At 41.9% G+C, this 27,161-nt stretch overlaps 1 protein-coding gene across 3 annotated transcripts in view; it reads left to right on the top strand.

Moving 5' to 3' along the window:
* Nucleotides 1-2,771, top strand: part of HMCN1 (hemicentin 1) — a 443,485-nt gene extending 440,714 nt beyond the window's left edge. For 2 of the 3 annotated variants that reach the window (XM_064370607.1, XM_064370606.1), the window contains exon 106: nucleotides 1,338-2,407. In XM_064370607.1, the coding sequence (XP_064226677.1) occupies nucleotides 1,338-1,704 (367 nt within the window). In that variant the 3' untranslated portion in view covers nucleotides 1,705-2,407. Of the gene's footprint in view, nucleotides 1-1,337 lie in introns of all 3 variants that reach the window. The other variant, XM_012444401.2, reaches the window with a different exon arrangement.
* Nucleotides 2,772-27,161: the final 24,390 nt, after the last annotated feature.

Raw genomic sequence — 27,161 nt, forward strand, 5'->3', positions numbered from 1 at the left:
CAGCCACTGCCACCCAAGCTCACTCCTGGCTGCCAGTGTTGCCTGGCGCAGTCTTCCCAGCATATAACCCGCCATGTAACATGTAGAATTCATTCTGCGGCCACAGCACTGTTTTACGAAGTGATAGAGCCTGCCTTTCTTTGAGGTTTTCCATTTCTGTTGTGTTGCCTCAGGGTGGTAAGGGCTCTGAGCACCGAGAGCCCGCCATGAAGCACCTTTTCTGTTGTTGCCCTGACTCACCACTCCATGAGAACGGAGATGAGTGAGGATGAGTCAGTTGTCTGCCCGTTCATACGTCATCTCACTTATATTTCCTTCTGTCTGAAACAGCCTTTTCTGCATTCTGAATAAACTACTCTTCTATTTTCTCTCTCCCCTTCCAGAAATGTTGTACTGTGTCCAGGTACCAAGTTAACAGGGTGATTGAAAACAAGTGATAATGTTCCTCTTGGATAGACCCTGCTAATAGGAAGGTGTTTCTGAAACCAAATACTGACTGGAGCTCACGTTTGTTTTCTTCTTGGTAATGCCTGCCAGGTTACTGCAGCACAGTCAAGTGTGGGCTGCCCAGAATCCACCAAAAACCTGTTTGCAATTGGTCTGATGGGACTTGGAATCGGAAGGAGAAAATTGAAAATAAAGACTTAACGAAACCTCTAAAAATGCTATGACTGAAGAATCCTATCTTCATAAAATGGTCCTCTGTGCATTTTTTCCCCTCTTTATTACCATCTATTTCTGGCAAACAATTTAAAAGTCATGATGACTCAAAAAGCAGTCATTGTACGCTCTGGTAAAAAAATAATAATAATAAAGTTTTTTAATCTAAAATAATGTGAAAGACAGTTACAAAAGAAAGTGCCCCTCCCCCACCAGGAATCCTAATTGACCTTTTATTATTTTTAGAAAAATAAACAAAATATATTCTATTTTTACCTTTCAAACAGTGTTAGGATAGATACTACATAATTTAAATGTAGCTTATATTCCTCTAAGAAGTACGTGTTTCCAATATGTATGTAGATGCTTTAATTTCCAAAACTGACTTTTCATTTTAAATACTCCTTGTGGCTTTTTCCTACTTACTTCAATGGCTCAGACACTTCTGATTTTAATGGAGCTGCAAGACAGATATTTGGTTTCACACCAGCATCTCCGCATAGTCATCTGGTGTCTGGTTTGAGTTAGTGACACGGAGCACGACTGTCTTCCTGCTTTTACAGTCAGGCTGCCTCCTGCATGCAGTGCCTAAACGTTTCATGGCTCATGATCACCTGCATCATGCCTCCTCCTGCTCCCAGATAACTGCGTGTACTTCATATGTTTGTCGTCCTTAGGTTCTGCCTCAAGAACTGTCCACCCAATGATTTGGAATGTGCCTTGAGCCCATATGCGTTGGAATACAAACTCGTCTCCCTCCCATTTGGAATAGCCACCAATCAAGATTTAATCCGGCTGGTTGCATACACGCAGGATGGAGTGATGCATCCCAGGACAACTTTCCTCATGGTAGATGAGGAACAGACTGTTCCTTTTGCCTTGAGGGACGAAAACCTGAAAGGAGTGGTGTATACAACACGACCACTACGAGAAGCAGAGACCTACCGCATGAGGGTCCGAGCCTCATCCTACAGTGCCAATGGGACCATTGAATATCAGACCACGTTCATAGTTTATATAGCTGTGTCTGCCTATCCGTACTAAGGAACTCTCCAAAGCCTATTCCACATATTTAAGCTGCATTAATCATGGCAATCAAGCCCCCTTCAGATTACTCTCTCCTGAGCAGTTGCAATCTTAGCAACTTGAAAAGGGTGCTACGCTCTTGTTTTGTGTGCCTTCCTTAGTACTTCTGAGGTATTTTCATGATCCCACCATGGTCATATCTTGTAGTAAGGTCTAGAAAAGTCCCTTGTTATTTTCTTTATTTATTACACTGGAGCAGTTACTTCCCAAAGATTATTCTGAACATCTAACAGGACATATCAGTGACGGTTTATATAGCGAAGTACCTAAGATCGTTTTCCTTAAAGCCAAACGAAACAACATAAAACGAAAACAACTGATTCTAAGTCAAATCGAGTTTTTGAGTATTTGACTGTTTTTAGAATCATAAAATTGATTACTGTGTGTTTTGATCAAAGCTTATAACTCATGGAGATTTTTGTAAGTCTTGATACTTTATAACAGGACTTACCTATTTTCATTTTAAGGAGAAAAAGAAACACTACTTGTTTTTTAAGACATAGTACAGCTACCAGAAGGCTTGTGTGATCGCATAAAGTGCTTATCTTAATTGAACATTCAGAACGAGGATATTATTTTCAGTGATTTTGTGAAATCGGCTGAACCATTTACGATAATAGAAAAAAATACCACTTTGCCCTCATGACAGTTGTTCCTGGCATAGAACTTCTTTAACAATTTAATACAAACTTCCATCCAGTTAGCTTCATACTTTTACATTCCAGATTTTTTTTTTTTCCTGTCAATGAAAACAATATTTAAAAATACGAGTGGGACAGGTTTGGTTTTTTAAAAATCTCCTATGTTCAAATTAACACAAATGTTAAACGTCAATACACTGTACATGGTGGTAATAGACTCTAAGCAATTGCCAAGATGTATTCTATTTTTATGAAGTGTATATATATTACCTTAGTGTGCATTTTCTATATAATATCTTGATGGACTCTTTTATAAAGTTATTTTATAAAAAAACAATGTTACGCTAAAATCAGCCTAAATAAATTTTCACATTTTTTTCATAACCTTTTGAAGAACCTAAAATTTGTTTCCTCACAGGTAAAACAGGGATTAAATTTAAAGTCATACACAAAAACACATACACATCATGAGAGCCCTTGAGATAGAGGTGGTATTATTACTCACATTTTATAGGTCAGGATCCTATGACAGAGATAACTTACGTAACTCGTCTTATGTGACTTGGACAAGGCAGCTAGTTGGTGGCAGGAATGCGCTACTTTACCTGTCGTGACTCCCACTCCGTGAGCTTTTTCATCTACCTAAACAGTGTTTTTTATCTCATCTCAAGTGATTTCATCTTCTACCTGTGAGATTAAACTAGTGAAGGCCTAATCATGACCTATGGTTGAAGGACTTTTAACCTAGAATCACATTATTCAAAGAAACCTAGAAAAAAATATCCACCCCACAATCCAACTGTCAGGCAGGTGACTGACTAAATCAGTGTTTACCGAAGAATGTTCTACTGAATGCTAGTCTAGTAAACATGTTTTTAGTCACAAGCATTCCATGATCAAACAAGTGTGAAAAATACAGCATAACATGTCCTCCTATTAAAGATTTTCCATCAGCACTAACAATTAAAGAATATTAGAAGTTCAGCAGTGAACAGGTTGGATTTGTTCAAGCCAACATTTTCTACAGGATTTAATCCCAAACCTTTTTTTCCTAATACATTATCTCACTGAACACTTGGGGAAATGCTGATGTAATACAGTCAAGACGTTGCTTCACGCCTAAATCCTTAGAAAGGACACTTTATAACTAACTACTTTCGTAAACAACTCAACACCCGACGCTGGCCATTGAGCTTCTTTCTAAAGTCAAACCACATTAGTTTTGCTCATTTCCTCTGTCCAATAGTCTACAAGCTTAGAAACTGACAGGGCAGTGACCAGACATGAGCTACTGCATAGTCATTAGTAGGAACAGACTCCTGGTGACTATAGTATTTGATTTGGAAATTCCTATTTGGGGAGCCAGAAGATCCAGCCAGAATCTCGACTTTAACCAAGTACTTTTTACAACCTTTCCTTGAAACTTGTCCTAAGCACGCCAGTGGTTGAGCGGAGGCAACAATGAGATCAATCGCCAAACCTGTAAGTTTCCTTAGGATACAGGGCAGGGTGGTGAAACCTCCTTTCATGACATCTAGCAGAGCTGCGAGGAGCAAGCCTCCATCTTGTATATTGCTGTAACAGTCCTCTGAGCCCATAAATTCCACAGACACCCCAGATAGGATGACTAGCAGAAAGGGGAAGGTCTCCAAAGGAAGGAGATTAAGAGAGCAAATGAGAGATCTAATAGGTAATCTTCAACTCATATTCAATCCCTCATACACCAGATGAAGTCTACCGACAGTATAATTAGTTAATCTGATATTAACCTAAACAGAAGTATGATCTACATCAAGAGTCAACAGACTTTCTATAAAGATACAGACAGTAAATAATTTAGGCCCTTCAGGTCATGTGGTCTCTGTTGCCACTACTCAAGTCTGCTGTTTAGGATGAGAGCAGCCATGGACAGCACATAAATAGGTGCGCCAGTAACACTTGACTTACAAAATCTGACTGGATTAAGCCTGCAGGTCATAGTTTACCTCTGATCTACAAACTGGGTTAAATCTTTTTATCATTCACTACAGCCCGATCTGAGCTCAAAGTGTACATGGTAGTCTATGGCTCTGACCTGTTTTGTAGCAGGCTGCTGACCTCAGCGTGTGCAAGCCTTCCACATCTCTAAAACCTGTTCTCATCCTTTATATTAACCCAGCCTGCAGACTTAGCTGTTAGGCTGGCAGTCATATTCAAGCCCCACTCTCCCTTCAGAAACACACACATGCACATGGGAGCATGCTTTGCAGGGTAGGATAACAACACACTTATCAGAACTTATCATTTCACACTTCAGTTCATCTGGGTGAGCCAGGTAGGCCAAACGTTGATACTCCCAAGAGACAGACCCATTTGTTCAGCTGGCTACCTGACATTTTCACTTGGCTCCCTCACAACTAACTCAGACTTACACATCCAGCATGTGGCTGATCCACACCCCAACCACATGCCTCCTACTCTCTAGCAACCTTCCAGTTACAGTGATCATGTGACTCCATTCTATCCAACAAGATGTAAGCAGAAATCACTTGGTGTAGCTTCTGGGAAATCGCTTTAGGGACAGTCTTTGTGGCATGCCAGTTTGGCCTTCTGCCTTTTTCAATCTTCCCACGTTCAGAATGCGGACAGATATTTGCCAAGCATCTTGCAAGAATGAGGCAACTGCTCTGAGGATGATATAGGCCTATAGGAAGGAAAGAAGGAAGGGAGGGAGGGAGGGAGGGAGGGAGGAACTGAAACCTTTTATATGACTTTGTTGAACCACTCTTCAGCACTGGAATAACTACCCCAGGACTTCTAATTGTTTGAGTATAAAAAACTCCTCTCCTTATTTAAACAATTATTTGGGATTTCCAGCAAGATGGCCGAATAGGAACAGCTCCGGTGCGCAGCTCCCAGCAAGAGCAACACAGAAGGCAAGTGATCTCCTCATTTCCAACTGAGCTACCTGGTTCATCTCACTGGAACTGGTTAGACAGTGGGAGCAGCCCAAGGGGGGCAAGCTGAAGCAGGGTTGGGCGTCGCCTCACCTGGGAAGTGCAAGGGGTTGGAGAACTCCCTCTCCTAGCCAAGGGAAGCCATTAGGGACTTTCCCCGGCTTTCTGACACTCTGGCTCAGATACTGCGCTTTTCCCACGGTCTTCACAACTGGCAGACCAGCCCTATTTAATGCCAGATCTTCCATAGAGTCTTCCCTAATCTTTTAAACAAAGACCTCTCTTTCGTCTCTTAAGTCAGTCTCTCTCTGTACCTCTCATTTGGCACTTCTTACCTTCTGCTTTGTATTACGACTGCTTGGCACGTGCATTTTCTTGTCTACTAGACAGCAAGAGCCTTGAATCTGGTTCCTCCCTTATCTGCACTTCTCTTAGCACAGAGCACTGTAACTAATATTTACCCCACACGCTAAGTGCAAGGATCACTGGCTAATCAATGGACTAAGATAAAAAGGAGCCAAAGTTTATCACGATGGATACGGTTTGCCTCTGCGTCCCTCCCAAATCTCACCTTGAATTTTAACAATTCCCACATGTCAGGAGCAAGACCAGGTAGAAATAATGGAATCATGGGTATGGTTCCCCCACACTGTTCTCATGACAGTGAATTTATTCTCACAAGATCTCATGGTTTTATAAGGGGCTTCCCCTTTTGCTCGGCTCCCATTCTCTCTCTTGCTGCCCTGTGAAGAGGTGCCTTCCACCATGATTGTCAGTCTCTTGAGGCCTCCTCAACAATGTGAAACTGTGAGTCAATTAAACTTCTTTTCTTTATAAATTACCCAGTCTCGTGTCTGTCTTCAAAGCAATGTGGGAATGGACTAAGACAATTATCAAAGCAAAGCATTTAACCTTTATTACCTCCTTAAAGGTCCTATTCCCAAATAACCTCACTTTGGAAGTAGGGCTTCAACAGATGAATTTTGGGAAGACACAATTCAGTCCATCACAGGAGTAAATAGCAGAAAGAACCTTAGTATAGGTGAAGTGGGAGGTAGGTTGCCAGAGTGTGAGTAAAATACAGCCATACGCTGAGGATTTGAGAGAGAAGGATGGGGGTACATTTTTGTGATGGTTCCTATGGAAAATGGAGACATCTAAAGGATGACTTAGTAGTGACAGAGGTCTAGCTGACATTGAAAAATCATAAACCTTTCTGGCTCCAGTGCATTCATGTGATTCTCAGTATTCAGTGTCCAATGGTCTGCGTGTAGACACACACACACACACACAAGAAAATAAAAACATAGATAAGTTGACGCAGAGCTAAAGAGTTAGAGGATTAGAGAGAGGAGAGACACTGCCAAACTCAAGGAAGGATGTATGGAATGGCAACTGTGCTACAGATAAATATATCTGTCACTATGAAGACAAGAAGTTAAGAGAGTTCATATTAGTTCACACTAGAGGGTCTCTACTTTTTCTGTGAAATGGAGGTCAAAACAAAGGTAGCAATTTGAAATTAGGGGTTTGAGAAGAAGAATTAAGTTGTGAAATCACAGGTAAGAGTCAGAAAAAGGCATCACAAGGCATCTGTACTAAAATTGGCCAAGAGAATAATAAATGCTAAGGGAATAATAAAGATCAGATAACTTGAATATTCAGTGACAATGGCATGTATAAGTCTATTTAGAGTGGAGAATGTACGTGGCTCAGTTTGTCCATAATCCAAACTTCTGAGTAGATAAATTAGTTGGGACAATGGAGTTGATATTACTGAGTCATGTCTGAAAAAATAAATGGTGGATTCTAGGTCAGCAACAACTAAACCAAGAAATGAGTAACCGACCAAAAAAGCAAACATTAAGGGCCTGAAGTCTTATTCATTTACCCATTGGAAAACTCTTTTAAGAGATTTAATTGGTTAAACAATTTTAAAACCATGTATTTTCCATCTTAAGTATAAAATGCAATGTTCGTAAATTTACAAAGTTGTACAACTATCACCACAATCTAATTTTAGAATGTTTCCATGACTCCAGAAAGATCCATCATGTTCATTTGCAGTCATTCCCTGATTTTACCCCTAATCCTAGACAACCAGGAATCTATTTTCTGGACTTTTTATATAAATGCAATCATACAACACATGGCCTTTTGTGTCTGGCTATTTCCATTTAGCAGAACATTCTTGAAGTTTATCCATACTATCAGTATTTTATTCTTTATTGCTGAATTGTGTTCCATTGTGTGGCTACATCATTTTTTAAAATTTTTATTTTAATGTTTTGTAGAAGTAGGATCTCACTGTGTTGCCAGGCTGGTCTTGAACTCCTGGCCTCAACTGGTCCTCCCGCCTTGGCTTCCCAAGTGCTAGCAATACAGACATAAGCCACTGCACCCAGCCATATATCACTTTTATTTATCCATCCCGTAGAGGGGAAACCCCACAAGTGCCATGGCAAGGGTCTGAAGCCTCAGCCTGTTCTCATATAAATACTGATTTAGAAAAGAATTAGAAATGTAGGCACATAGTTATTCCTTTATATAATCATATATAATCTTTTTTTTTTCATTTAACTTTAGGTGCATACTATATCTGGCCATTTTTCCCCATGTTATCCCTAGGAACACTCTTACACAGTTGGTGGGAGTATAAATTAGTTCAACCACTGTGGAAGACAGTGTAGCGATTTCTCAAGGATCTAGAAATCATATATAATCTTACGTTACTCACTTATAATCAAAGATATATACTCAATATAACCTTTAATTTTACTAATGACTATTGAGTTATGAAGCATGAACTGAGGTGACATTGTGAACAAAGTGACCCTAAGGCAAGATGCTCTAAGCCCTCTGTCATGCCCGCATAAGGGCTGCTGGAGGGCGCCTTGGCTGCACGGCAGCGCCAGCGCTGGGAGAGTGCCCGCTGTTTAGCCAGCTAGGGAAGGAGACGTCCAAAATGACTGAGACATCTCCTTCCTGGGGGAGTTAGGAGAAAACTCCGCTCTCCAAGCTCTTGTGGCAAGGCCTGGCGGCTGTCAGGGAGACCCGCAGACATCCGGGGGCTTAACTGTCTCTATGTGATGCTGTGTTTCAGTGGTCACGTTCCATGTCCACTCTCACACTCTGCTTCTGCACCTGGTTTCTCTTTTTCTTAAAAGATAAGAATTTAAAATAGTAACATAACCTTAGTGTCCTTGCTATTTCTGACAAATATGCGAAGAGCGCTGACACATTAGCTTTTTTCCTTGCCTCGGCTACTCCAAAGTCTTGGGCCCCCTGTCTCCGAGACACGTGATTTACCTGACCCTGTCACCGGCCACCATTACCTCACCCTACCTTCCCCGCCCCCTGCTTTGTAGTCAATAAAAGTCAGAGCGTCCAGACACTAAGGGCCACCGCAGGGCTCCGCGCTTTGGCTGGCAGTGGACCCCTGGGCACAAACCCTCTTTCCTCTATCTCTGTGTCTGTGTCTTTTATTTCTACAGTTTCTCGTCTCCACACCAGCAGGGAGGGGCTCACAGAACCCTATACATCCTCAGCTGATGAACAGATTTGAGGGGTTTTTTGATTTTGGTCTATTATAGATAATCCCGCTCCAAACAACTTTATGTGTAAGTTTTTGTGTGGACGTGTTTTCTTCTCCCTTGCACAGATACTTGGCAGTAAAATTGCTGGATCCCTCGGTACACTGATGTTTAAATTTTTAAGAAATTACCAAACCGTTTTTCAAAGTGGCTGCATTGTTGACATTCTCGTCAGTAACACATGAAGGTTGCAGTGTCTCCACGTGCTCGTCAATACCTATTGTCTTTTTTATTATAACTATTCTAGTAGGTATAGACTAGTAGCTCATTTTAATTTACATTCCTCTAATGACTAATAACGTTGAGTATCTTTCTATGTGCTATTGGCCATTGGGCTATCTTCTCTGGTGAGATGTCTATTCAGATAATTTGCCCATTTCACTTCTCTTTTTTTTGTTGTTCTGTAAGAATTCTTTATATATTCTAGATCCAGGTTCTCTATCAGATGCTGATTCGCCAACATGCTTTTCCAGCTGCGGCTTGCCTTTTCATTTTCTTAATGGTGTCTTTTGAAGTGCAGAGGTTTTCATTATTAAGTCAATTTCATCCATTTTTTTCTTCAACGGATTGTGCATTTGGTGTGCTAGCTAAGAAATCTTTGTCTTAACCCAAGGTCACAAAGATTTTCTACGCTTTCTTATATGTTATAGCATTTTAGTTCCTATATTTATCAAACATTTTTATTTAACTTTTGTGTATGATATGGGAAAAGGGGCTAAATTCATCACATTGTCCATGTATAGACAATTGTCCCAGCATTATTTTGGAAAAGGTGATTTTTTTCCCATTGAATTGCCTTGGCACTTTTGTCAAAACTCAATTGACCACAAACTGATTACTGTAACTTTGGAGTAAATTTTATAATTAGAAAGGGTAAGTCCTCTAACTTTATTTCTTGTTTTTCAAAACTATTTTGGCTACACTGAGTCCCCTGCATCTCCATGTAAATTTTAGAGTGTATCGATTTCTGGAAAAGGGCTTGTGGGAATTTGAGAGAAATTTTATCCAATCTGTAGATCAATTTGGGAAAAATAAATACTATTCTGGAATCATACGAAAATGGTTGGACTGGCCGTGGTGTCCCAGCACTGTAGGAGACTAAGGAGGGAGGATCTCGTGAGCCCAGGAGTTCAAGACCAGCCTGGGCAACACAGTGAAATGATACCCTGTCTTTACACACATAAAAAATGGTTTTTTAATTAGCTGAGCATGGTGGTATGCACCTGTGGTCCTACTTACTTGGTAGGCTGAGTGGGGAGGGTCACTTGAGCCCAAGAGTTTGAGGCTGTCATGAGCTATGATATGCCACTGCATTCCACCCTGGGCAATGGAGCAAAACCCTCTCTAAAACAAAATGAAATAAAATAAAATAAAGGGCTGGGTCAGTGGCTCATGCCTGTAATCCCAGCACTTTGGAAGGCTGAGGCAGGTGGATCACGAGGTCAGGCATTCAAGACCAACCTGGCCAACACGGTGAAACCCTGTCTCTACTAAAAATACACACACAAAAAAAAAATTAGCTGGGTTTGGTGGCAGGCACCTGTAATTCCAGCTACTCAGGAGGCTGAGGCAGGAGAATTACTTGAAGCAGGGAGGCGGAGGCTGCAGTGAGCCAAGATGGCGCCATTCCACTCTAGCCTGGGCAACAGAGCGAGACTCAATTCCAAAAAAAAAAGAGAAAGAAGAAGAAGAGAGAAGAGGAGAAGAGGAGGAGGAGGAGAAGGAGGAGGAGGAGGAGGAGAAAAAGAAAAATGGTTGCAAGCATAGGTTCTGAAGTCAGGTGATCTGAATTCACAAGTAGCTCCACTTTCTAACAACATAATCTTAGGCAAATTAATCTCTTTAAACCTGTATAAACCTCAGTTTACTTCTATTTGAAATGAGCATATTAATACAATAATACCAGCTTTTACTTCAGAATCAAAACAGATATTTTCTTCTCAGTCCTTAGGACAGTGCTGTTTTTAGTTCCTATCACATCGTCTTTTTTTTATTCCACGCCAGGAACTATGTAGGCTCTAGAGATAAAGAATTCCCTGTGAAACAGTAAGATCGCCCTGGGTCCCGTGTTTTTGCTGTTCTGGGCTGGTGGAAGATAAGAAAGTGGCCTTGGTGTTGATGGGGACAGGGAAGACGATTCTAAGAGAAAGACACGTGGACGGGAGGAAGGACTGACTCTACCAGCTACCTTTAAAAAAAGCAAACAAAACATGGCTTTCTATTCATTCAAGCAACACACCAACTCCCTACTATTTGTCAGTAAAAGATGCAAGGGGTGGCTTATCTCTCATCTCCCTTTCTTGTTGAGGTTTTTCTCTTTAAAACTTACGTTCATTTTTACTTGATTTCACAGAGTAATAGAGCATCCATAGATAGACGGGAGGAAGGTGGTATTTGACTCATGTTCCAAGAAGCCCTGTGTTTTAGCCACCCTAAGAATGTTCCTGATGGTAATAATACACCTTGGTCCAGTGAAATGACTGCTTTCTTTCTCTCCAGACATTCTGCGGGGAACAATGGGACACACAGAAAGCCTTTAGTTCCCCATGACTTTCTGGTGGCAGGGGCTGTCCTTGTGTACTGAGTCCCTTTGTTCTTGTTCTGTTGGTTTGCAGAGTCCCAGAATGTCTGATTTTCAAGCTTCTAATCCACCATGTCCTGCTATTTCCAGTTGCCTCCGCCTCTGAGCCAGACAGCAGGAAGTAGGCGAGCTCGTCGCGCCCTGGCCTGGGCTCCCAAGCAAAACGGTTCCATGTGCGGAGGCGGTGCTTTACATGTCCCTTTGGCCACCGCTGGTTCCAGCTCTGTAGGAACACTGAAGGAACGTATCAACAGACTTCCCAGGTATCTAAGACACATTTGCAAAATGTCAAGTGACGCTTGATGACCAGCCTGCTGATTAACTGCAGCCTTCCAGGGGTCCTTGGACGGGACACGCTGAGGCCACATTTTCAGTGTGTAATCGCCTCTCCCGAGTCAGAAAGCTCACTGCCAAGCCAGAGCAGCCGTTCAACATGTAACTGGTCAAAGTGATTGCCGTTTCCCAATCACCAGGCTCTGCCAAGACTCTGTTTCAGATTTTCTACTCAGAGAAGCAGCCTGGGAATTTGGAAGTTCTTTACGGCGCTGTCTGGATGAGTTCCTCCCTCCACACATCTGCCATCCGAGCGCTCACATCGGCCTTCACACCTTCGCCGCATCAGCTGGCTTCCGCCTTTATCAGTTCCCCTCCTTTCATGCCAGCCTGTACTCAGTAACAGAATCACCTTCTATTAGGATTTGTCTATCTTGGGACCTTTAATGGTACTTGCTAGTGATGTACAGAAGATATTAAACCAGTGACCCAGATCCTCAGCCAACTGTTTGCCACCCAATCACAATCGGTTTACATGGAGAAATATACAAAGCTCAGACAAATAAATGCTTTTTATTGCTAGCTCAGTGTTTTGCCCCAATCAATAATACAAGATTTTCTCAAATTGGCGTGCCTTCTGCTTATACTGTGGGTAGAACCAGGGTCCTCACCAAAATCAGACTAAGGGATTTTTAGGGTCCTTTTTCCTGGCCATTTTCATGGAAATGTGTCTCTCACAGTTACGGTGGACTACAGATTCAAGAGCAATTGTGAATCTCAAGGGAGAAAACTTAAAAAGAACACACAAGATAGAAACACAGACAGTTAACCTTTCTGTTCATCCCATTAAATGTGCCATCGCTTTGCACCAAGACCCATTAAATCCTTGCACTTGCCCATCATATGAGCAATCCCCTTTCTTCAAGGGTAAACTGTGGGTCAGAAGAGGTAAGGCCCCTTAGAAGTTCACAAATATGAGAGATCCAAGTAGAGGGGTAAATAAGATTTACAGAAGAGTTGATGGTCAAGGAAACCAATCGGTAATCAAATTAGAATAGGCGCATGAACACATGAGCAAAGCTTATAGCTTACAGAAAGACTTAGCATCAGAAATAAAGAGACCATCTGGAGTCAGTGTATTCACGAAGTGTAAAAGCGCAAAACCAGGCAACCGGAGAAGATGAAGAAACCACATTCCATAGCTCAGAAGCATGCGCAAGGTCCAAAGTCTAGAAAAATAGCTAATATCTAGGACCGATATGAAAACTCCTCAGTATGGGCTTTGAGAGTCTCTGCTAACTGATTCTGTATTTACTTAGGAGTCCACCTCTCCTAAAGATCTACATCTGTATGACCTTCAGGCTAATTTATATCCCAGTCCGTTGTTTCTTAACACCCTTCAACCATTCTTAGCGATCTTAGTCAACTCCCACAACTATAATTCCCACTCTACTTCCTTCTAACAATGGAGCGTCTTTCTCCTTTCAAGCTTACTCAAAACTCACTCTTATAGGAATGTGTACCAGTTCAAAAACGTGTACTGTCGCAAAACCAGGCAATGAGAAGGGTATTGGTGAAGCCGCTGGCCCAAGAATGGCAGTGAATGGTGCTTTTCTCCCTGTGGTCTTTCTTTCGTTTCTTTGTTCTAAGTCATCGCTACAGCCCAGCCCGGGTGGCTCCACACTGACCTCCGACGTGCCAGGCCTCCATGGAAAGGTCACGTCTGACATGAAAGCTCATCTGTTTTTTGGAAAGTGTTTGCAGTCTCTGTCTACAAGTGAGCTGAGCTCTGACCTTGGCATGGAGAGTGTTCTGCCCTGTGCTATCTAGATAAATAACTCTCCTTAGAACCTTGGGATAACCAAATGTGCCCCGTGAATTATTTTAGGGAGTGAGGCTAAGTGGATGGGCCTTGGGCCCCACTACCCACACTTCAGTGGGAACAATTTTAAACCTATTTTCTCTGTTGAGGATATTGTATAATGTCAGTTAAAACCAAGGTTGGACATCCCTTTAAAAACATTGGAAACTACTTTCTTCAATCAGATGTTTGTTTTTACACTTTATTTATTTATTTATTTATTTATTTATTTATTTATTTATTTTTTGAGGCGGAGTTTAGCTCTTGTTATCCAGGCTGGAGTGCAATGGCGCGATCTCGGCTCACCGCAACCTCCGCCTCCTGGGTTCAGGCAATTCTCCTGCCTCAGCCTCCCGAGTAGCTGGGATTACAGGCACGCGCCACCATGCCCAGCTAATTTTTTGTATTTTTAGTAGAGACAGGGTTTCACCATGTTGACCAGGATGGTCTCGATCTCTTGACCTCGTGATCCACCCGCCTCAGCCTCCCAAAGTGCTGGGATTATAGGCGTGAGCCACCGCGCCCGGCCTGTTTTTACACTTTAATAGAAAAGGCCCACAGAAATGCTGGAAACGTATGTACTGTTGAATTCTTATTCAATGTGAATATATTCTTCTATGCCAAACGCTTGATAGAAGATGCCTTTAAAATGTACATGCTGCTTATAAATCTATCTTTGAACATTTAGCTGAGATACTACTACCTCTTCTTGTCTCTCTTATCCCATCTCCAATCCCAATTAGATGTCATTCCTCCTGTTTGTACTCACCTAGGACTGCATACAGTTGTATTACTCTGCTAGGGCTGCCATACAGAAGACTGCAGACTGAGTGGCTTAAACAACGGAAATTGACTTTCTCACAGTTCTGGAGGCTGCAAGTCCAAGATCGTTAAGCAAAGCAGGTTTACTTCCTCCTGTGGCTTCTCTCTCTCTGGCTTGCAAAGGGTTTCTGTGGCACACATCTCCCTGGTGTCTCTGTGTGTGTCCAAAATCTTTCGTCTCATAAGGACACCAATCAGACTGCCCTAATGACGTTGTTTTTAACTTAATCACTTCTCTAAAGGGCCTATCTCCAAATACAGTTCCATTCTGATGTACTGGCATTAGGGGTTCAATATATGAGTTTTTCAGTGACACAATTCAGTCCATAACAACAGTATATGGTAACTGTGGATATGTTTCCTCCAAGTCCATAGCAATGCATTTGTTAATCACGTACGTCCTGGCTTACAGAAGTGGCACGGTGCCTGGGATAGAGTAGGCCAGAACAAATGTTTGATAAATGTATGGGTGAATATACATATGTCTAACTCAGTTGGGGTCACTGAGGAGGGTTTTATTGATTTGCCTGGCCTTACATAGGAGAAAGAAAGAAACCTTCTCTGTTGGGTATTAAAGATATTTGAAAGTTGCTCAGAAGCTCTTCCTGATGGAATCTGTGACTCCCCATCAAAGGCCTCTAAAGTTGTCGCTAATGGAATTAAAAATGCTGACTGACTGCCATGCGGAGATATGTTCATTTAACGCTTTCGTGCTCATGGCCGTGTGGACTGCGGTATTGAACTGCTTAGGGAATTAACAATTAAAAGGAACCGGCAGGACCCTGGAAGGACAGAGTAAAACTAAAAGAAAAATGTAATGAGAGGAAGGGAAGAGTGGCTACTAAAGGGATCAGCCGCTTTGTTGCCAAGGAGACAAAGTAACGTTGCAGAAATTGGGCCTGTCCATAGAAACATCTGGATGGCAAACAAAAAGTTCAGTCAATGTTCCCAGCTGTTTGATCTACACAGAACTTCACTCCCTGGTGTCTGAAAGCACTTGGAAGGGTGGCTGAAGGCTTCATCTTTCTCCTGTGTTCATGGTTGGGCCTCTCAGACCCCTGACTCTTAATTAAAAGTCCACTGAAAAACACTGATTTACTAACACCAAATGATCGTAGCTGCTACAGATCAAGATTTGGTTGTGTCCCGTGGCATTTCCAGCACGCGGACTGTGGTATTAGGGGCATCAGTGAAAGATACGTGACGACGTGAGCCTGCCTGGGCGTTCTGCACATCTGACTCCGTATCACTGCATGTGCAGTCATGCCGCACACAGGTCTACGACAAAGCAGAATTCCACCAGCATGATCTCTGCAAGGCATCCCATCCTTTTTGTATAGAGAAAATGGGGGGCTGGGGGTGGGGGGAAGAATGTGACATGTGCCAAAGAAATGAAACAGCTTCCCAGATTCATGGTAGCAAATTAGCGTGTAAAAAGAAGTGCCCTGGGCCCAATAAGGAAAGAACAGGGTGGGATGTTTCACAGGCATGGTTTTCATCTTCTCCTGCTTTGAAAGCTCAACTTTTTATGTGGTATCTTTGAGGGTTCGTGGTTTGAGAATTTCAGCCTTTTTTCTTTTGCCCCGAGAATGCTGGCGGTGCTGCGGCTGCAGCGTTCACCCCGAGGTAACTGCCACGAAATATCTCACTTTTACTATTATTTTCGCATCGCTCTAGTATATCCACTTTGGAAGCAAAAGACATCACTCTATTCATAGCATGCCGTTTTTAGTAGCGGTATTTCCATTAACAAAATACAGCAATTCTCAATTGCCGAAAGTGTCCAATCCTAGAAAATGCAGCATTCCTAAGCGTGATACTAACGTGGCTCCGGAACAGTTGTTGACTGAAGAATTTTTCTGACTCCGATTTTTCCAGAATAGACCATTCTGGTGATCCAGATGATTCTGATGTTAGTTCTGTTTAGAAATAACTCCAAGAACAGTTTTCATATTTTATTTTCCCATTGAAAATCAGTCAGATTTGCTTCAGCCTCAAAGAGCGTGTTTATCTAAAATTAAATGAGTGCTGGCAGCGACCTGAAATTTTTTTTTTCTAAATGGGATTAAGGGGCATCCTCTAAGTGACTGGAGTACTCAATGCAGGAGAGAGTAAAAAAGATGGAGTATAATTACGCCGCGGTGACGGCTCCAAGCGGGACCACTCTAGCTCATCCCAGCAGAGACTTCTTTCCCTCACCACGATACTGCGAGGTAAGTGATATAACAAAGACTCGAACCACGTACAAGTGCAGCATGTGCAGGGACATCAACCCAAGACTAAAAGGCGCTGGGAAACGTGGCAGCCAAGCGACAACCTCAATTGTAATAATACTAGCTAACTCTTATTGAGCCAGACACAATTCTACACGACTTAACGTGTATTACCCAAATTGGTTACTACATACTTCAAAACCCCTTGATATAGATACTGTAATTTATCCCCAATAAATAAACAGAGGCATAAAAAGTGAGGTAATCTGCCCAAACGTCATGTGGATGGTAAACGGCAGAGCCTGGATGTAGAACCAGGTTACCAGGGGCTCTTAACCTCTGTGCTCCACAGTGCAATGAATGGCCCAGTGTCATCCAGGTGGCAAGGAAGGAGGAGGGGCAGGAAACACCTCAGTGGGGAAATGTCAGTCTCCACAGAGATCATTAGGTTCAGCGGTGAGTGGGTAGTTCCATATGGCTAGAAGCCTGGAGAATAGAGCAGGTACAAAAATCTGAAGGTCCCCATAAATTCTTTTAGGAAGTTATGACTTTATACCAGAGTAATGTGAAACAGAATTTGTTTTGAGAGAAGCTGAAAGGCTGAACTCAGTGACACCAACCCTAGGTAGTTAGTCCTTATCCCAAATTGAGGATTGTTACAGAAAATTTGGGAACAGACTGTTTATGATAGAGTCATTTGTTTTCTTTAGGACAATAGGAGCAAACGCCCCTCTTCTAGACGGTGGAGTCTGATAAGTTTTAGCCTCATCCTTCCTAAATGAAAGTGTACCAGGACCCTTGGCGAGGGGTTCAGGAGACCAGAGGTGGCCTTCCTAGAACCAGAAAACCAGGACTGACTGGCTCAAAAATATATAATTCCCTTGGGAAATGGAGGTTGTTTAACTATTGCTTCTCACACAAAGCCTGAACCTGGCTGCTGAAAGGCCGGCATGGTCCATGCTACAGCTCAAAATGAGTGTTTGGCTTCATAAAAATTCTCATTCCTGGTCTGAGATCAAAGTACCCACATTGCTCGGTGGAAGAGTTGTGGTAGGAAACAGCACTCGGCAGCATTCAGAACGCCACTACACTAGGCAGGCAGAGTTCCCACGTACTTATTAAGGAAGATTAAAAGTGAGGATGCAACTTGCTAAATTGACACTATCAAGATAAATGGTGTACGATCTTTCTTGCAATTTTTTACTTCACTTTGAAATAAAGCACAACTCAAATTATCTGATTACATCCTAGGAAAATGTTTCTTAAAAAAAAAATAAGTAGGCTTATTCCCAGGTAGCACAAAAATTAGCTTTCATTCAAAGCAGATGAGAAAGAGAATGAACAGGAAGTAACGGTTCCCTGTATCCATTCAGTTTCCCGCCTGCAGGATACTATTCCACAGATTAAATGTGAAAACAGAGAGACGCTTCAATCTTTCTCACACCCTGGGAGCTTCGATCCCATAAGCTGATTTTTGCATACTGATTGTTATATCTGGATTCTGAACAAATGAAACTGAGCCTTCTCAGCCTCCCGTTCGAAGAGGCACAGGCATCTGTCCTCAGTTGACACACACACACCCAGCTAAAACATTGCAGCTTGGCTGGCCTTTTGTCATTGCTCTCTTGACAGCAAAATAACTATCATCTGGCTTGGTTGGATCAAAGAAGGACATGCATTTGAGGCAGGGCTGTTCCTTTACAGAATCACACTTCGTTATTATCACCTCTTTGGCAACATGATATGGAAATTAAAAGTAGGCATCTTTTGATATGCAGCAGAAGCAATCACCAGACCTGCAGACTGAGCTTGACTTTTTGCCTAGCAGTCTCTTTGAAAAGAAACTTCTGCTTCTACAGTTCCTCCATCTTTTAGTGGTAGCTTCGGATGTCAGGTTTGAACAAAGCTTGAAGTATGAGTCACAAACAACAAGACAGAGGGACTGATGATGTGTCTACTCCAATAGGGAAATGAGGACGCACTACAGTTTATTTGTAGGTCCTAGTGTGCCCAACAGGAGGGCTGGTTTCAGCCTGCCCTCATCTCTGCCCCTAATCAAAGGCCCCCACATCAGAACTGCTGGCTAACCTAGTTTGTCACACATATTATTAGTTTTCAAGCTGGGAAGTGTGGATATCACTGGACATATGAGGCAGCTGAGATTGAGGAAGCAGGAGTGATAACTTTAAAGTCCAACCAAGTACTGAGGTCCCATCTCAGGCTCTGTGCCACTTAAGAAAGCATGTCCCAATTAATTCATTTTTGGTTACACTTGTTAATTTCAAATTTTACCTTGGGTCACCTAAGTATGGATGAATAACAAAAATAATCCTGCTCATAAAAATAAATGTGGGAAGAGTTTGGAGGTGGCAGAAGTTACAGAGTCAGACGTAAGGTATAGACCAGAATGAGAAATAGACAACATAGAACAGAATAAGATCATGAAAGGATAAAGAAAAAGAAGAAAGAAGGTGTCCCTATGGGTTGAATTATGTCCCCCAAAAGACATGCTAACTAGTCCTAACTGCTAGTACCTTTGAATATAACCTTATTTGGAAATACGGTCTTTGCAGACGTAATCTAGTTAAAATGAGGTCATTAGCGTGGGCCCTAATCTAATATGACTGATGTCCTTAGAAGACACATGGGAAATGTGCTGAGTTATGACAAAGGCTGGATTGGACTGATTCAGCTGCAAGCCTAAAAACATCAGGGATTGGCGACCATCTCCAGAAGCTAGGGAGGGGCAGGGAAGCCGTCTCCCCAGTGGGTTTCAGAGGGAGCACAGCCCTGCTGACAACTCGACTTTGGACTTCAGAACTGTGAGAGAATAAATTTCTGTTGTTTTAAGCCACGCAGTTTGTGGTACACAGTTAAGGCAGCACTAGGAAATTAACACAGGGTCAGAAGGAGAAGCCGGAACCTGAGGTCACCCAACTGTACCCCGGCGTGAAGCAGAATTAAGATACTTCACCTGTTGGCTCAAAGGATATTTTCCAAAATGTTTTCACCCTTCAGAAAATCGAAGCGATCTTTACCTGTGCTCCATTTGCCAGCACCACTCTACTTTTTTGTTGTTTTTTGTTTGTTTGTTTTAAACAGAACTCTCTGAAGCTAACTTGGTTTCATTTGCAAGTTCTGTGAGTAGTCCAGGCTTTAATCTGTCCCATCCTAGAAACTTGAGCGCATGCAGGACAGCCAGGTGAATCTCAACCATCTTCACGCTGTAGTTTCATCTTAACCATGTTCCATCTTCTTTAACTGGAAGTTCATTCTTGTCGATGGACAGAACTGAAATCAGTTGGGATTTGAAGTTCTACATCCCTGTGTCTATTGTAGTCAACTTTTGTTGGGTTTTGGCAAACGCACAACTCTCCACCTGCCGGGGTCCGTAACACAGACCCAGCTGCACAATGGATGAAAAGATGCACTCAGACGCAAATTTCCAGTGGACAAGTGGGCTAGGGGGTCATGATCCACTCACAGAGAGAGATTGCAGCTACACAACTCTGACTAGTTCACTGTTTCTGCATTAATTCAGTATAGATTTAATAACAGAGGCCCTAAGTCAACACACTTGTAGAGAAAGATTAAAGGCCAGGTTCCAAACCTAAAGCAAACACCATTAGAGGGTAATCTCCTTGGTCAACCTCCCCCCAAGAGGGCCATGTGGCTCAAAGGTTAGTTTTAAGACCACATGAGTAAATAAGTTAAGTAAACTCCCACATTCCTTTGTTTCTACTCTAATTTATTTAACTAAGGGGACAAGGCTGCCTTCAGCCAAGAACTATAGAAAAAACCTTTAGGCCTTCCAAAGGGTTTCAGACGCTATAGCTTTCTCTAATATTTCTCCCTTACTGTTTCTGCCACCACCCTGACTGAATCCCCACGTCCACCTATACTGTGGGGCATCCTGCACTGCGCTCAGTATCACTGACACGCAGCACCACACCCACTGCTTCCTCCTGAAAGTCAAGGGAAAGAGAACCCACTGCCTGACGTTCTCCCGCCAGGACGCACGCTCTCTGTGCTTCGGCAACACTGTTCTGCTAAGGGGGTGACTGTTACATTTCCTCTTTCTTGCTTTTGATTTTTCTCCAATATACACAGTTCTTACTAAAACTCTCTTGTACATACTTCTCTAATACACCTTTGTTTGTCGTCTAAGAACGATTTCTAGGTCTGGAATTGCTGGGTCAAAAATTATAACTCCTGAGGTTTCAGAGATGTGTCAACAAATTGCTCTGATGATATAATTTACACTCCCAAGTAGAGAGTGCTTAATTTCACCAACTTCACAATAAATTTTTACTCTGATAAAATCATAAGCTGTATAGTTGTATGATAAATTTACCTATTTGTAAATCTACCTATAAACTAGAAACCAGACACATAATTTGAAGCCCATGTACTTCTCATTAGTTCTCTAAAAAACTCTAATTCATATCAGTTCTCTTTTTCTCTTTTTCTTTTCTTTTTTTTTTTTTTTTTTTTTTTTGAGATGGAGTTTCGCTCTTGTTGCCCAGGCTGGAGTACAATGGTGTGATCTCAGTTTACTGCAATATCTGCTTCCTGGGGTCAAGTGATTCTCCTGTCTCAGCCTCCCAAGTAGCTGGGATTACAGGTGCCCGCCATCACACCTGGCTAATTTTTGTATTTTTAGTAGAGATGGGGTTTCATCATATTTGTCAGGCTAGTCTTGAACTCCTGACCTCAGGTGATCCTCCCACCTCAGCCTCCCAAAGTGCTGGGATTACAGGTGTGAGCCACCATGCCTGGCCTCAGTTCTCTTTTCAAAAATTGTATCTTATTTGCCACCATGCCCTTGTAACTATACAACATCTAACACACAGTTAGGTACATAATAAATACTGAAATAAATGAATGTGATTTAAGGTCTGATGAGAAACCAGTTTGGAAAAGCAGTATGTTACAGAGAATGTTATCAGTATTTTTTGTTTTTTCAAAATAGAAACTTCCTTAGTAACAGGATAAACATTTCAAGGAAGCAGGATTTGGCTTCCCTGAATTATACCACCAAGATTTTGCCAAACAATTTATTCTTTAATCTTTACTTTTGAATGAATGATTTATTGACAAAGTACAAACAAAACAGCAAACACCAACGCAGAAGTGAAAGGAGAGCTTTCCATTCCTGTGCCTGAATCTTGTTTTCCTTTCCAGAGGCCAATGCTATCACAGCCAAACATCATTTTTCAATGGTATCAATTCACTACGAGGCATTTGCCGAAGTCCATCCATCAACGAACACCATTCCCACAGATAAAGGCATGCTTTGCAAAGTTTTCTGCAAGTGCTCTTTCTACCCTTGGAGGAAGGTGCAGCGTGGAGGGCTCCCTGATGATGAATGTCATCTGGAGATCAACATCATTTCCCACACTACCCTGGTGAAAGGAGCAAACATCTGTGGAGTGTCTGTCTGGCCTTCTCAAAGCAAGCTTGAAAGCACACTTGTGTGTTCCAAGGGTGACACCCACTGGCGAGAAATTATAACTGCAGGTAGCCGGCCTTCCAAGATCTTCAGATGACAAATTCTTAACCTAATACTGTAACAGACACAGTGATTCTCAGACATTCATCTATGCACCACTCCTGACTTTCTAAACACAGTAGCCAGCCTTACCTATTTGGGATCGCAGAAGAGAAGGTTGAATTGTGCTATGTCAGCAATAAAGACGTGCCTCTGGACGTTCATTCATTTGTATCACAGCTAATATTGAGAATGAACCAGATGCATGCCAGTTACTAAACACCTCACACAGTATTAGGAACATTGATGAAAGAAAGCACCGTCCTACCCTCAAAGGCATTTTTGAATTTGAAAAAGAGGTGAAACATGCACAGATAACTGTTGGATGTGGCAGTACGTGCAACTTCTGCACTCACGTGTGGGGGTTTCGCCTTGATTTGTTATTTCATTTAGTCTTCACACCCATTTTTAAATATTAAAAATTATTTTCAGAATTTACAGGTAGAAAAACCAAGGTTCAGAGAGATTAAGTGGCATGTCTATGGTTACACAGCAATAAATGTCCGATTCTCATTTGGCATGATTCCAAAATCCAGACTTCTATCACCACCCAGCACAATCCGCCAGCTTAGCTCATAGATCAAAGGCAATTTCAATTATTTTTCCAGGGTTTCTAGCCTGCATCTTATTTTATGTTTTAAAAGGATATCTCTAGCACAGATTCAGTAGAGAATTTGTATTCCAATGAAACTACTATCAGACAGAGTAAGATGATAAATATATAGGAAATCTTGAAAGTCATCATACTTGGTAGAGCACCCACTTCTCTATATTCAGATTCTTGTTGTGTTTCCTGCCAGCTCCCCTGATCAAAAGGATTGTTACATCAATACAGGTCCTTAAGCTGAGCAATATGGCAAAACCCCATCTCTACAAAAAATACAAAAATTAGCCGGACTTACAATTACGTCCTTAGAGATATATGCCCCCTTGCCCGGCTAATATATATAGGTCCTTAGTTTATAACTCTAGTGAGTCAAACATTTCTAGAGAAAATCTGGCTTATACGCTCGGGCACCAAAACATACCAGTTGTATCAATCATGCTTTGATCAGAGAAGGGGACCCACTGGGAAGTCATATATGTAACAGGAAATTATCATAAAGATTTGGTCTCACACAATTGTGAGAGCGGTCAAATAGTTGACTTTCTGCTGCTGTATTCACATTTCTTGCCGAGCCTGAGGTCAGCAAGGAAGACGTCCAGGAAGGAAAGACAGTTGTGAGGTGAGGGGGAGCAATGACAAACTGGAACCAAGAGGACAAGCTGGAACCTGTATTGGCCCCGGACAGCCGCCCTGCCTGCAACTTCAGTGATGCAAGTAACTTACAGGAGGAGTGCCCTTTATAATGGGGCTAAACATGCTCTTGGTCCAGGAGCAGCAGCAGCTGGAGGAGTGGTCCAGTGGGAACTGGGGGTGCCCAGCTGCTGTCCATGCCAACAGCATGAGCCAACAGACCCTGGACCATGTGTGTGACCTGCACCAACTATCTGAACATAAAAATCATATGGCCCTGGCCATTTTCACCTTCCAAATTGTATGCAAAGTGTCTCTTATGACCCACAGTAACCTGGAATTATGCAGTGAAGGAAATTCTGGGAAATGTAGCTCCAGCTTAAATGCATCTACACGAGACAAAGCGAAACACAATATACATGCAGAATTATTTTGCTGATGTTTAATTAAAATGTGAATTATTTCTTTCTCTAAGCCATAAAGCCAATTTTTGCCTATTTGACTAAATTACTATATCAACTATTATCTAATGGCCATATCACAACTAAGAAAATATGTTCTTAGTCATGACACATAATAACATGAATACTTTGTTTTACCTAAGGAAGGCATCTTGCCGGGAATAAAAGAAATGGAAAATGGATATAAAATTCATACGCGTTCTGAGAAAACCCCAAATTCTTTGCTAATCTCAACATGTCCTTGAATTCCTCCTATACCTGTATGTACATACCCAGGAAGCAAGGATCATTTTAGCCAGAGCAGCAGACCAGTGCTGGAGGCCTAGGCTTTTCTTAATTCAACCATTGACAGCATGAGATTCTGTCAGCTCGTGACTTGATGAAGCTGGAGTCTGAGGCTACACCTTCCAATCATACACAGCATGGCTGTGGACATGGTAACCATGAGCAGGGCGTCCCACTCTCCCTTCTTTGGCATTACTGAAGTAACCACTACAGCCAGTGATTCTGGAGGCTTCAGAAGTTCTTCAAACGAACACTTCTCATCAGGATTTCAAATAGGTCAGGACTCTAACAGCAGTGGAATGTGTCTCTGGTCATTACACACAGTCACACTCAACCATTTCCAGACTCTCTTCTGGAAAGTTGGTGGGTTAAATACCAACTCTTAATTGATTAATCAAAAATAGCTTAATTCTTATAAAACAAAATGCAGTTTTAGCATGGAATTAAATACTAGCTACAATCTTCTGGTCTCTGAATACTCAATCTAGAATCTGGGCCTACTTTCTGTTATGTTCAACGTATGTCAGTTTTCAGGATAAATCACATGACAGATCAAAAATATACTGTCAATCATTTGCAAATAGTGACTATTTAAGGTAATGAGATATCATACTTTTCAGTAATCTATACTTAAATGGGAAGCAGACCCGTGAGTAGTGAAGGAATAGCGATGCTGTATCTCATCATATACGCTGAACTCTGTGTTTGTGAATTATCATGACTTGATTGGGTTGATGGCATCCTTGTGTCTGGTGTACCTCAAGTTGAAACACTGAATATTTGACCCTAGAAACTAATTATGATTGCTTTGGAATCTGATCAAAGCACTGAGCTTGTTATTTTTAGAATACAAGCATGGAACTTATGCACAATATATGAGATTAAATTAATATTTTTGTTCCACATTGAAAATGATTGCTGGTGGAAAGTAAATTATTAAAAATAAAATAAGTCACTGTATTGCGTAAGAAGGTTCACATGAATGGATTACTAAATACTAGAATGCTGACCATAAAAGTACAAGGCATGGCTGTATTTGGCCGGTGGAAATCTCTGTGCAGTAAGTTCATGGTTATGTGACAAACAGAGCAGCCTTCTAATTGAAGTTAAAATAATTTTTAAAATATATATATTGCATGCATAGCACTAAAGCATCCATCAATCCCAATTTATGCCTAAATGTCTAAAAGGCATTAAGAGTTTGGGGATTCAGACAATAATAAAGGCCTGAAATAAATGGCCACCTAATCCCAAAGATAATCATCTGAGAGAAAGCCCAGAAAACAGATACTGTGGAAGATTCACCATTTAAAAGACATAATGTACACATGGTTTTTTTTGTGTTGTTTTTTGTTGTTGTTGTTGTTTGTTGTTTGTTGTTTTATTTTTTGAGACAGAGTCTTGTTCTGTAACCAGGAACCGTGCTGGAGTACAGTGGCACGATCTCGGCTCACTGCAACCTCCACCTCTTGGGTTCAAGCAATTCTCCTGCCTCAGCCTCCCAAGTACTTGGGACTACAGGCACGCACCACCACGCCCAGGTGATTTTTGTATTTTAGTAGAGATGGGGTTTCACCATGTTGGGCCAGGATGGTCTCAATCTCTTGACATTGTGATCCACCCACCTCGGCCTCCCAAAGTGCTGGGATTACAGGCATGAGCCACCACACCCAGCCAGTAATGTACATATATTATAGGTATCTTTGTAGATGTATTTAAGTGGTGGGTGCCTTAGTCTCTCCTTGGGAGGCTGAATACAAAATTGTTCACAAATAGCACAGAACTGAGCAGAACCTTATTCCTTATATCTACCAGGAAAGAGCTGTACCAACAGGACTTTTCCTCTGATATGCTCAACAGGATACAGCCATGTTCACATTTAGATCACAGCTTATATTCTTGATGGAGGAAGTGATATTCATTGAGTGCCTAGTCTAAGCCAAGTGCCCAGTTTTATATTTCTCATAACTTTCTTATAACAAGTTTTATTTCTCATTATCTTGCTGGGAAAAGGTCTTGACATGTGTGTGATGGATTATATATTGTTTACTGAAAAATGATGGCAAGGAACACTGAGCTGTCCCCAGGCAGAAAACTGCTCGGGGCATTATAGAACAGTGAGCAATATGTCCTGGTCATGCACTAGTTAAACCAGTTCCCAAAACACAGGCTACATGACCTTGTCCCCATTGCTGACTTGCAAAGACAGCTTTCCAACTTATTTTTATTTTAGTAGTGAACAGGCACTATTTGCCTGTTTAGTCTACCTTTATTCTATGAAAAAACACTGAACACCTGCTTATAAAAAATAATCACTTGTTCACAAAGACTAAATACGTGGGTCAGAGTCTGCTCTGGGCTCCCAGCTCTCAAATGCTGTCAGTCCCCTGACGTCCCACTCTGTTTCCGACTTTCACACTCTATCTTTGTGTCTGTTTCTTAATTCCTTCAGCACCACTCGGGTTGGGGTCTCCATGACCGAGCTGGTCTCGGCATGATCTCTGTTTACTTGTGAGGAAGTAGAAACTCAAAGCACTGAACTATCTTAGAGCTGATGTATGAAAGAGCTGGCCTGAAACCCGCATCCTTCTGACTCTAGACCTACATACTCTTTGCGGGGCACCATTTTGCTCTCGTTAGCAACACTGCTGCCCACTGGCCTTGGCTCTGCACAGGTGTTCACTTGGTAGGAGCCCTTTGATGCCAGCTCTCTGCTGTGGAACCTAGCTCAAGTCCCCTGGAGATTGTGGAATTCCCAGAACTCTGTCACCTTGCCCAGAGCCTTTTACTAAATTTTATTTTATCCAGGGGGTGGGGGGAGATACATGCCAAGTTTCCCTCATAAACACTCCCTCATACACACTGTTCTCAAAGCTGCCAGAACACCTCACAGAATCTCTTCTATGGTAATTTTGGAAAAATAAAAACAAAAATACAAGGACCCATGTCACACACTTCCCC

Source organism: Aotus nancymaae, unplaced genomic scaffold, assembly GCF_030222135.1.
Source record: "Aotus nancymaae isolate 86718 unplaced genomic scaffold, 86718_ANA_hifiasm-v0.15.2.pri h1tg000108l, whole genome shotgun sequence".
NCBI classification, from domain to species: Eukaryota; Metazoa; Chordata; class Mammalia; order Primates; family Aotidae; genus Aotus; species Aotus nancymaae.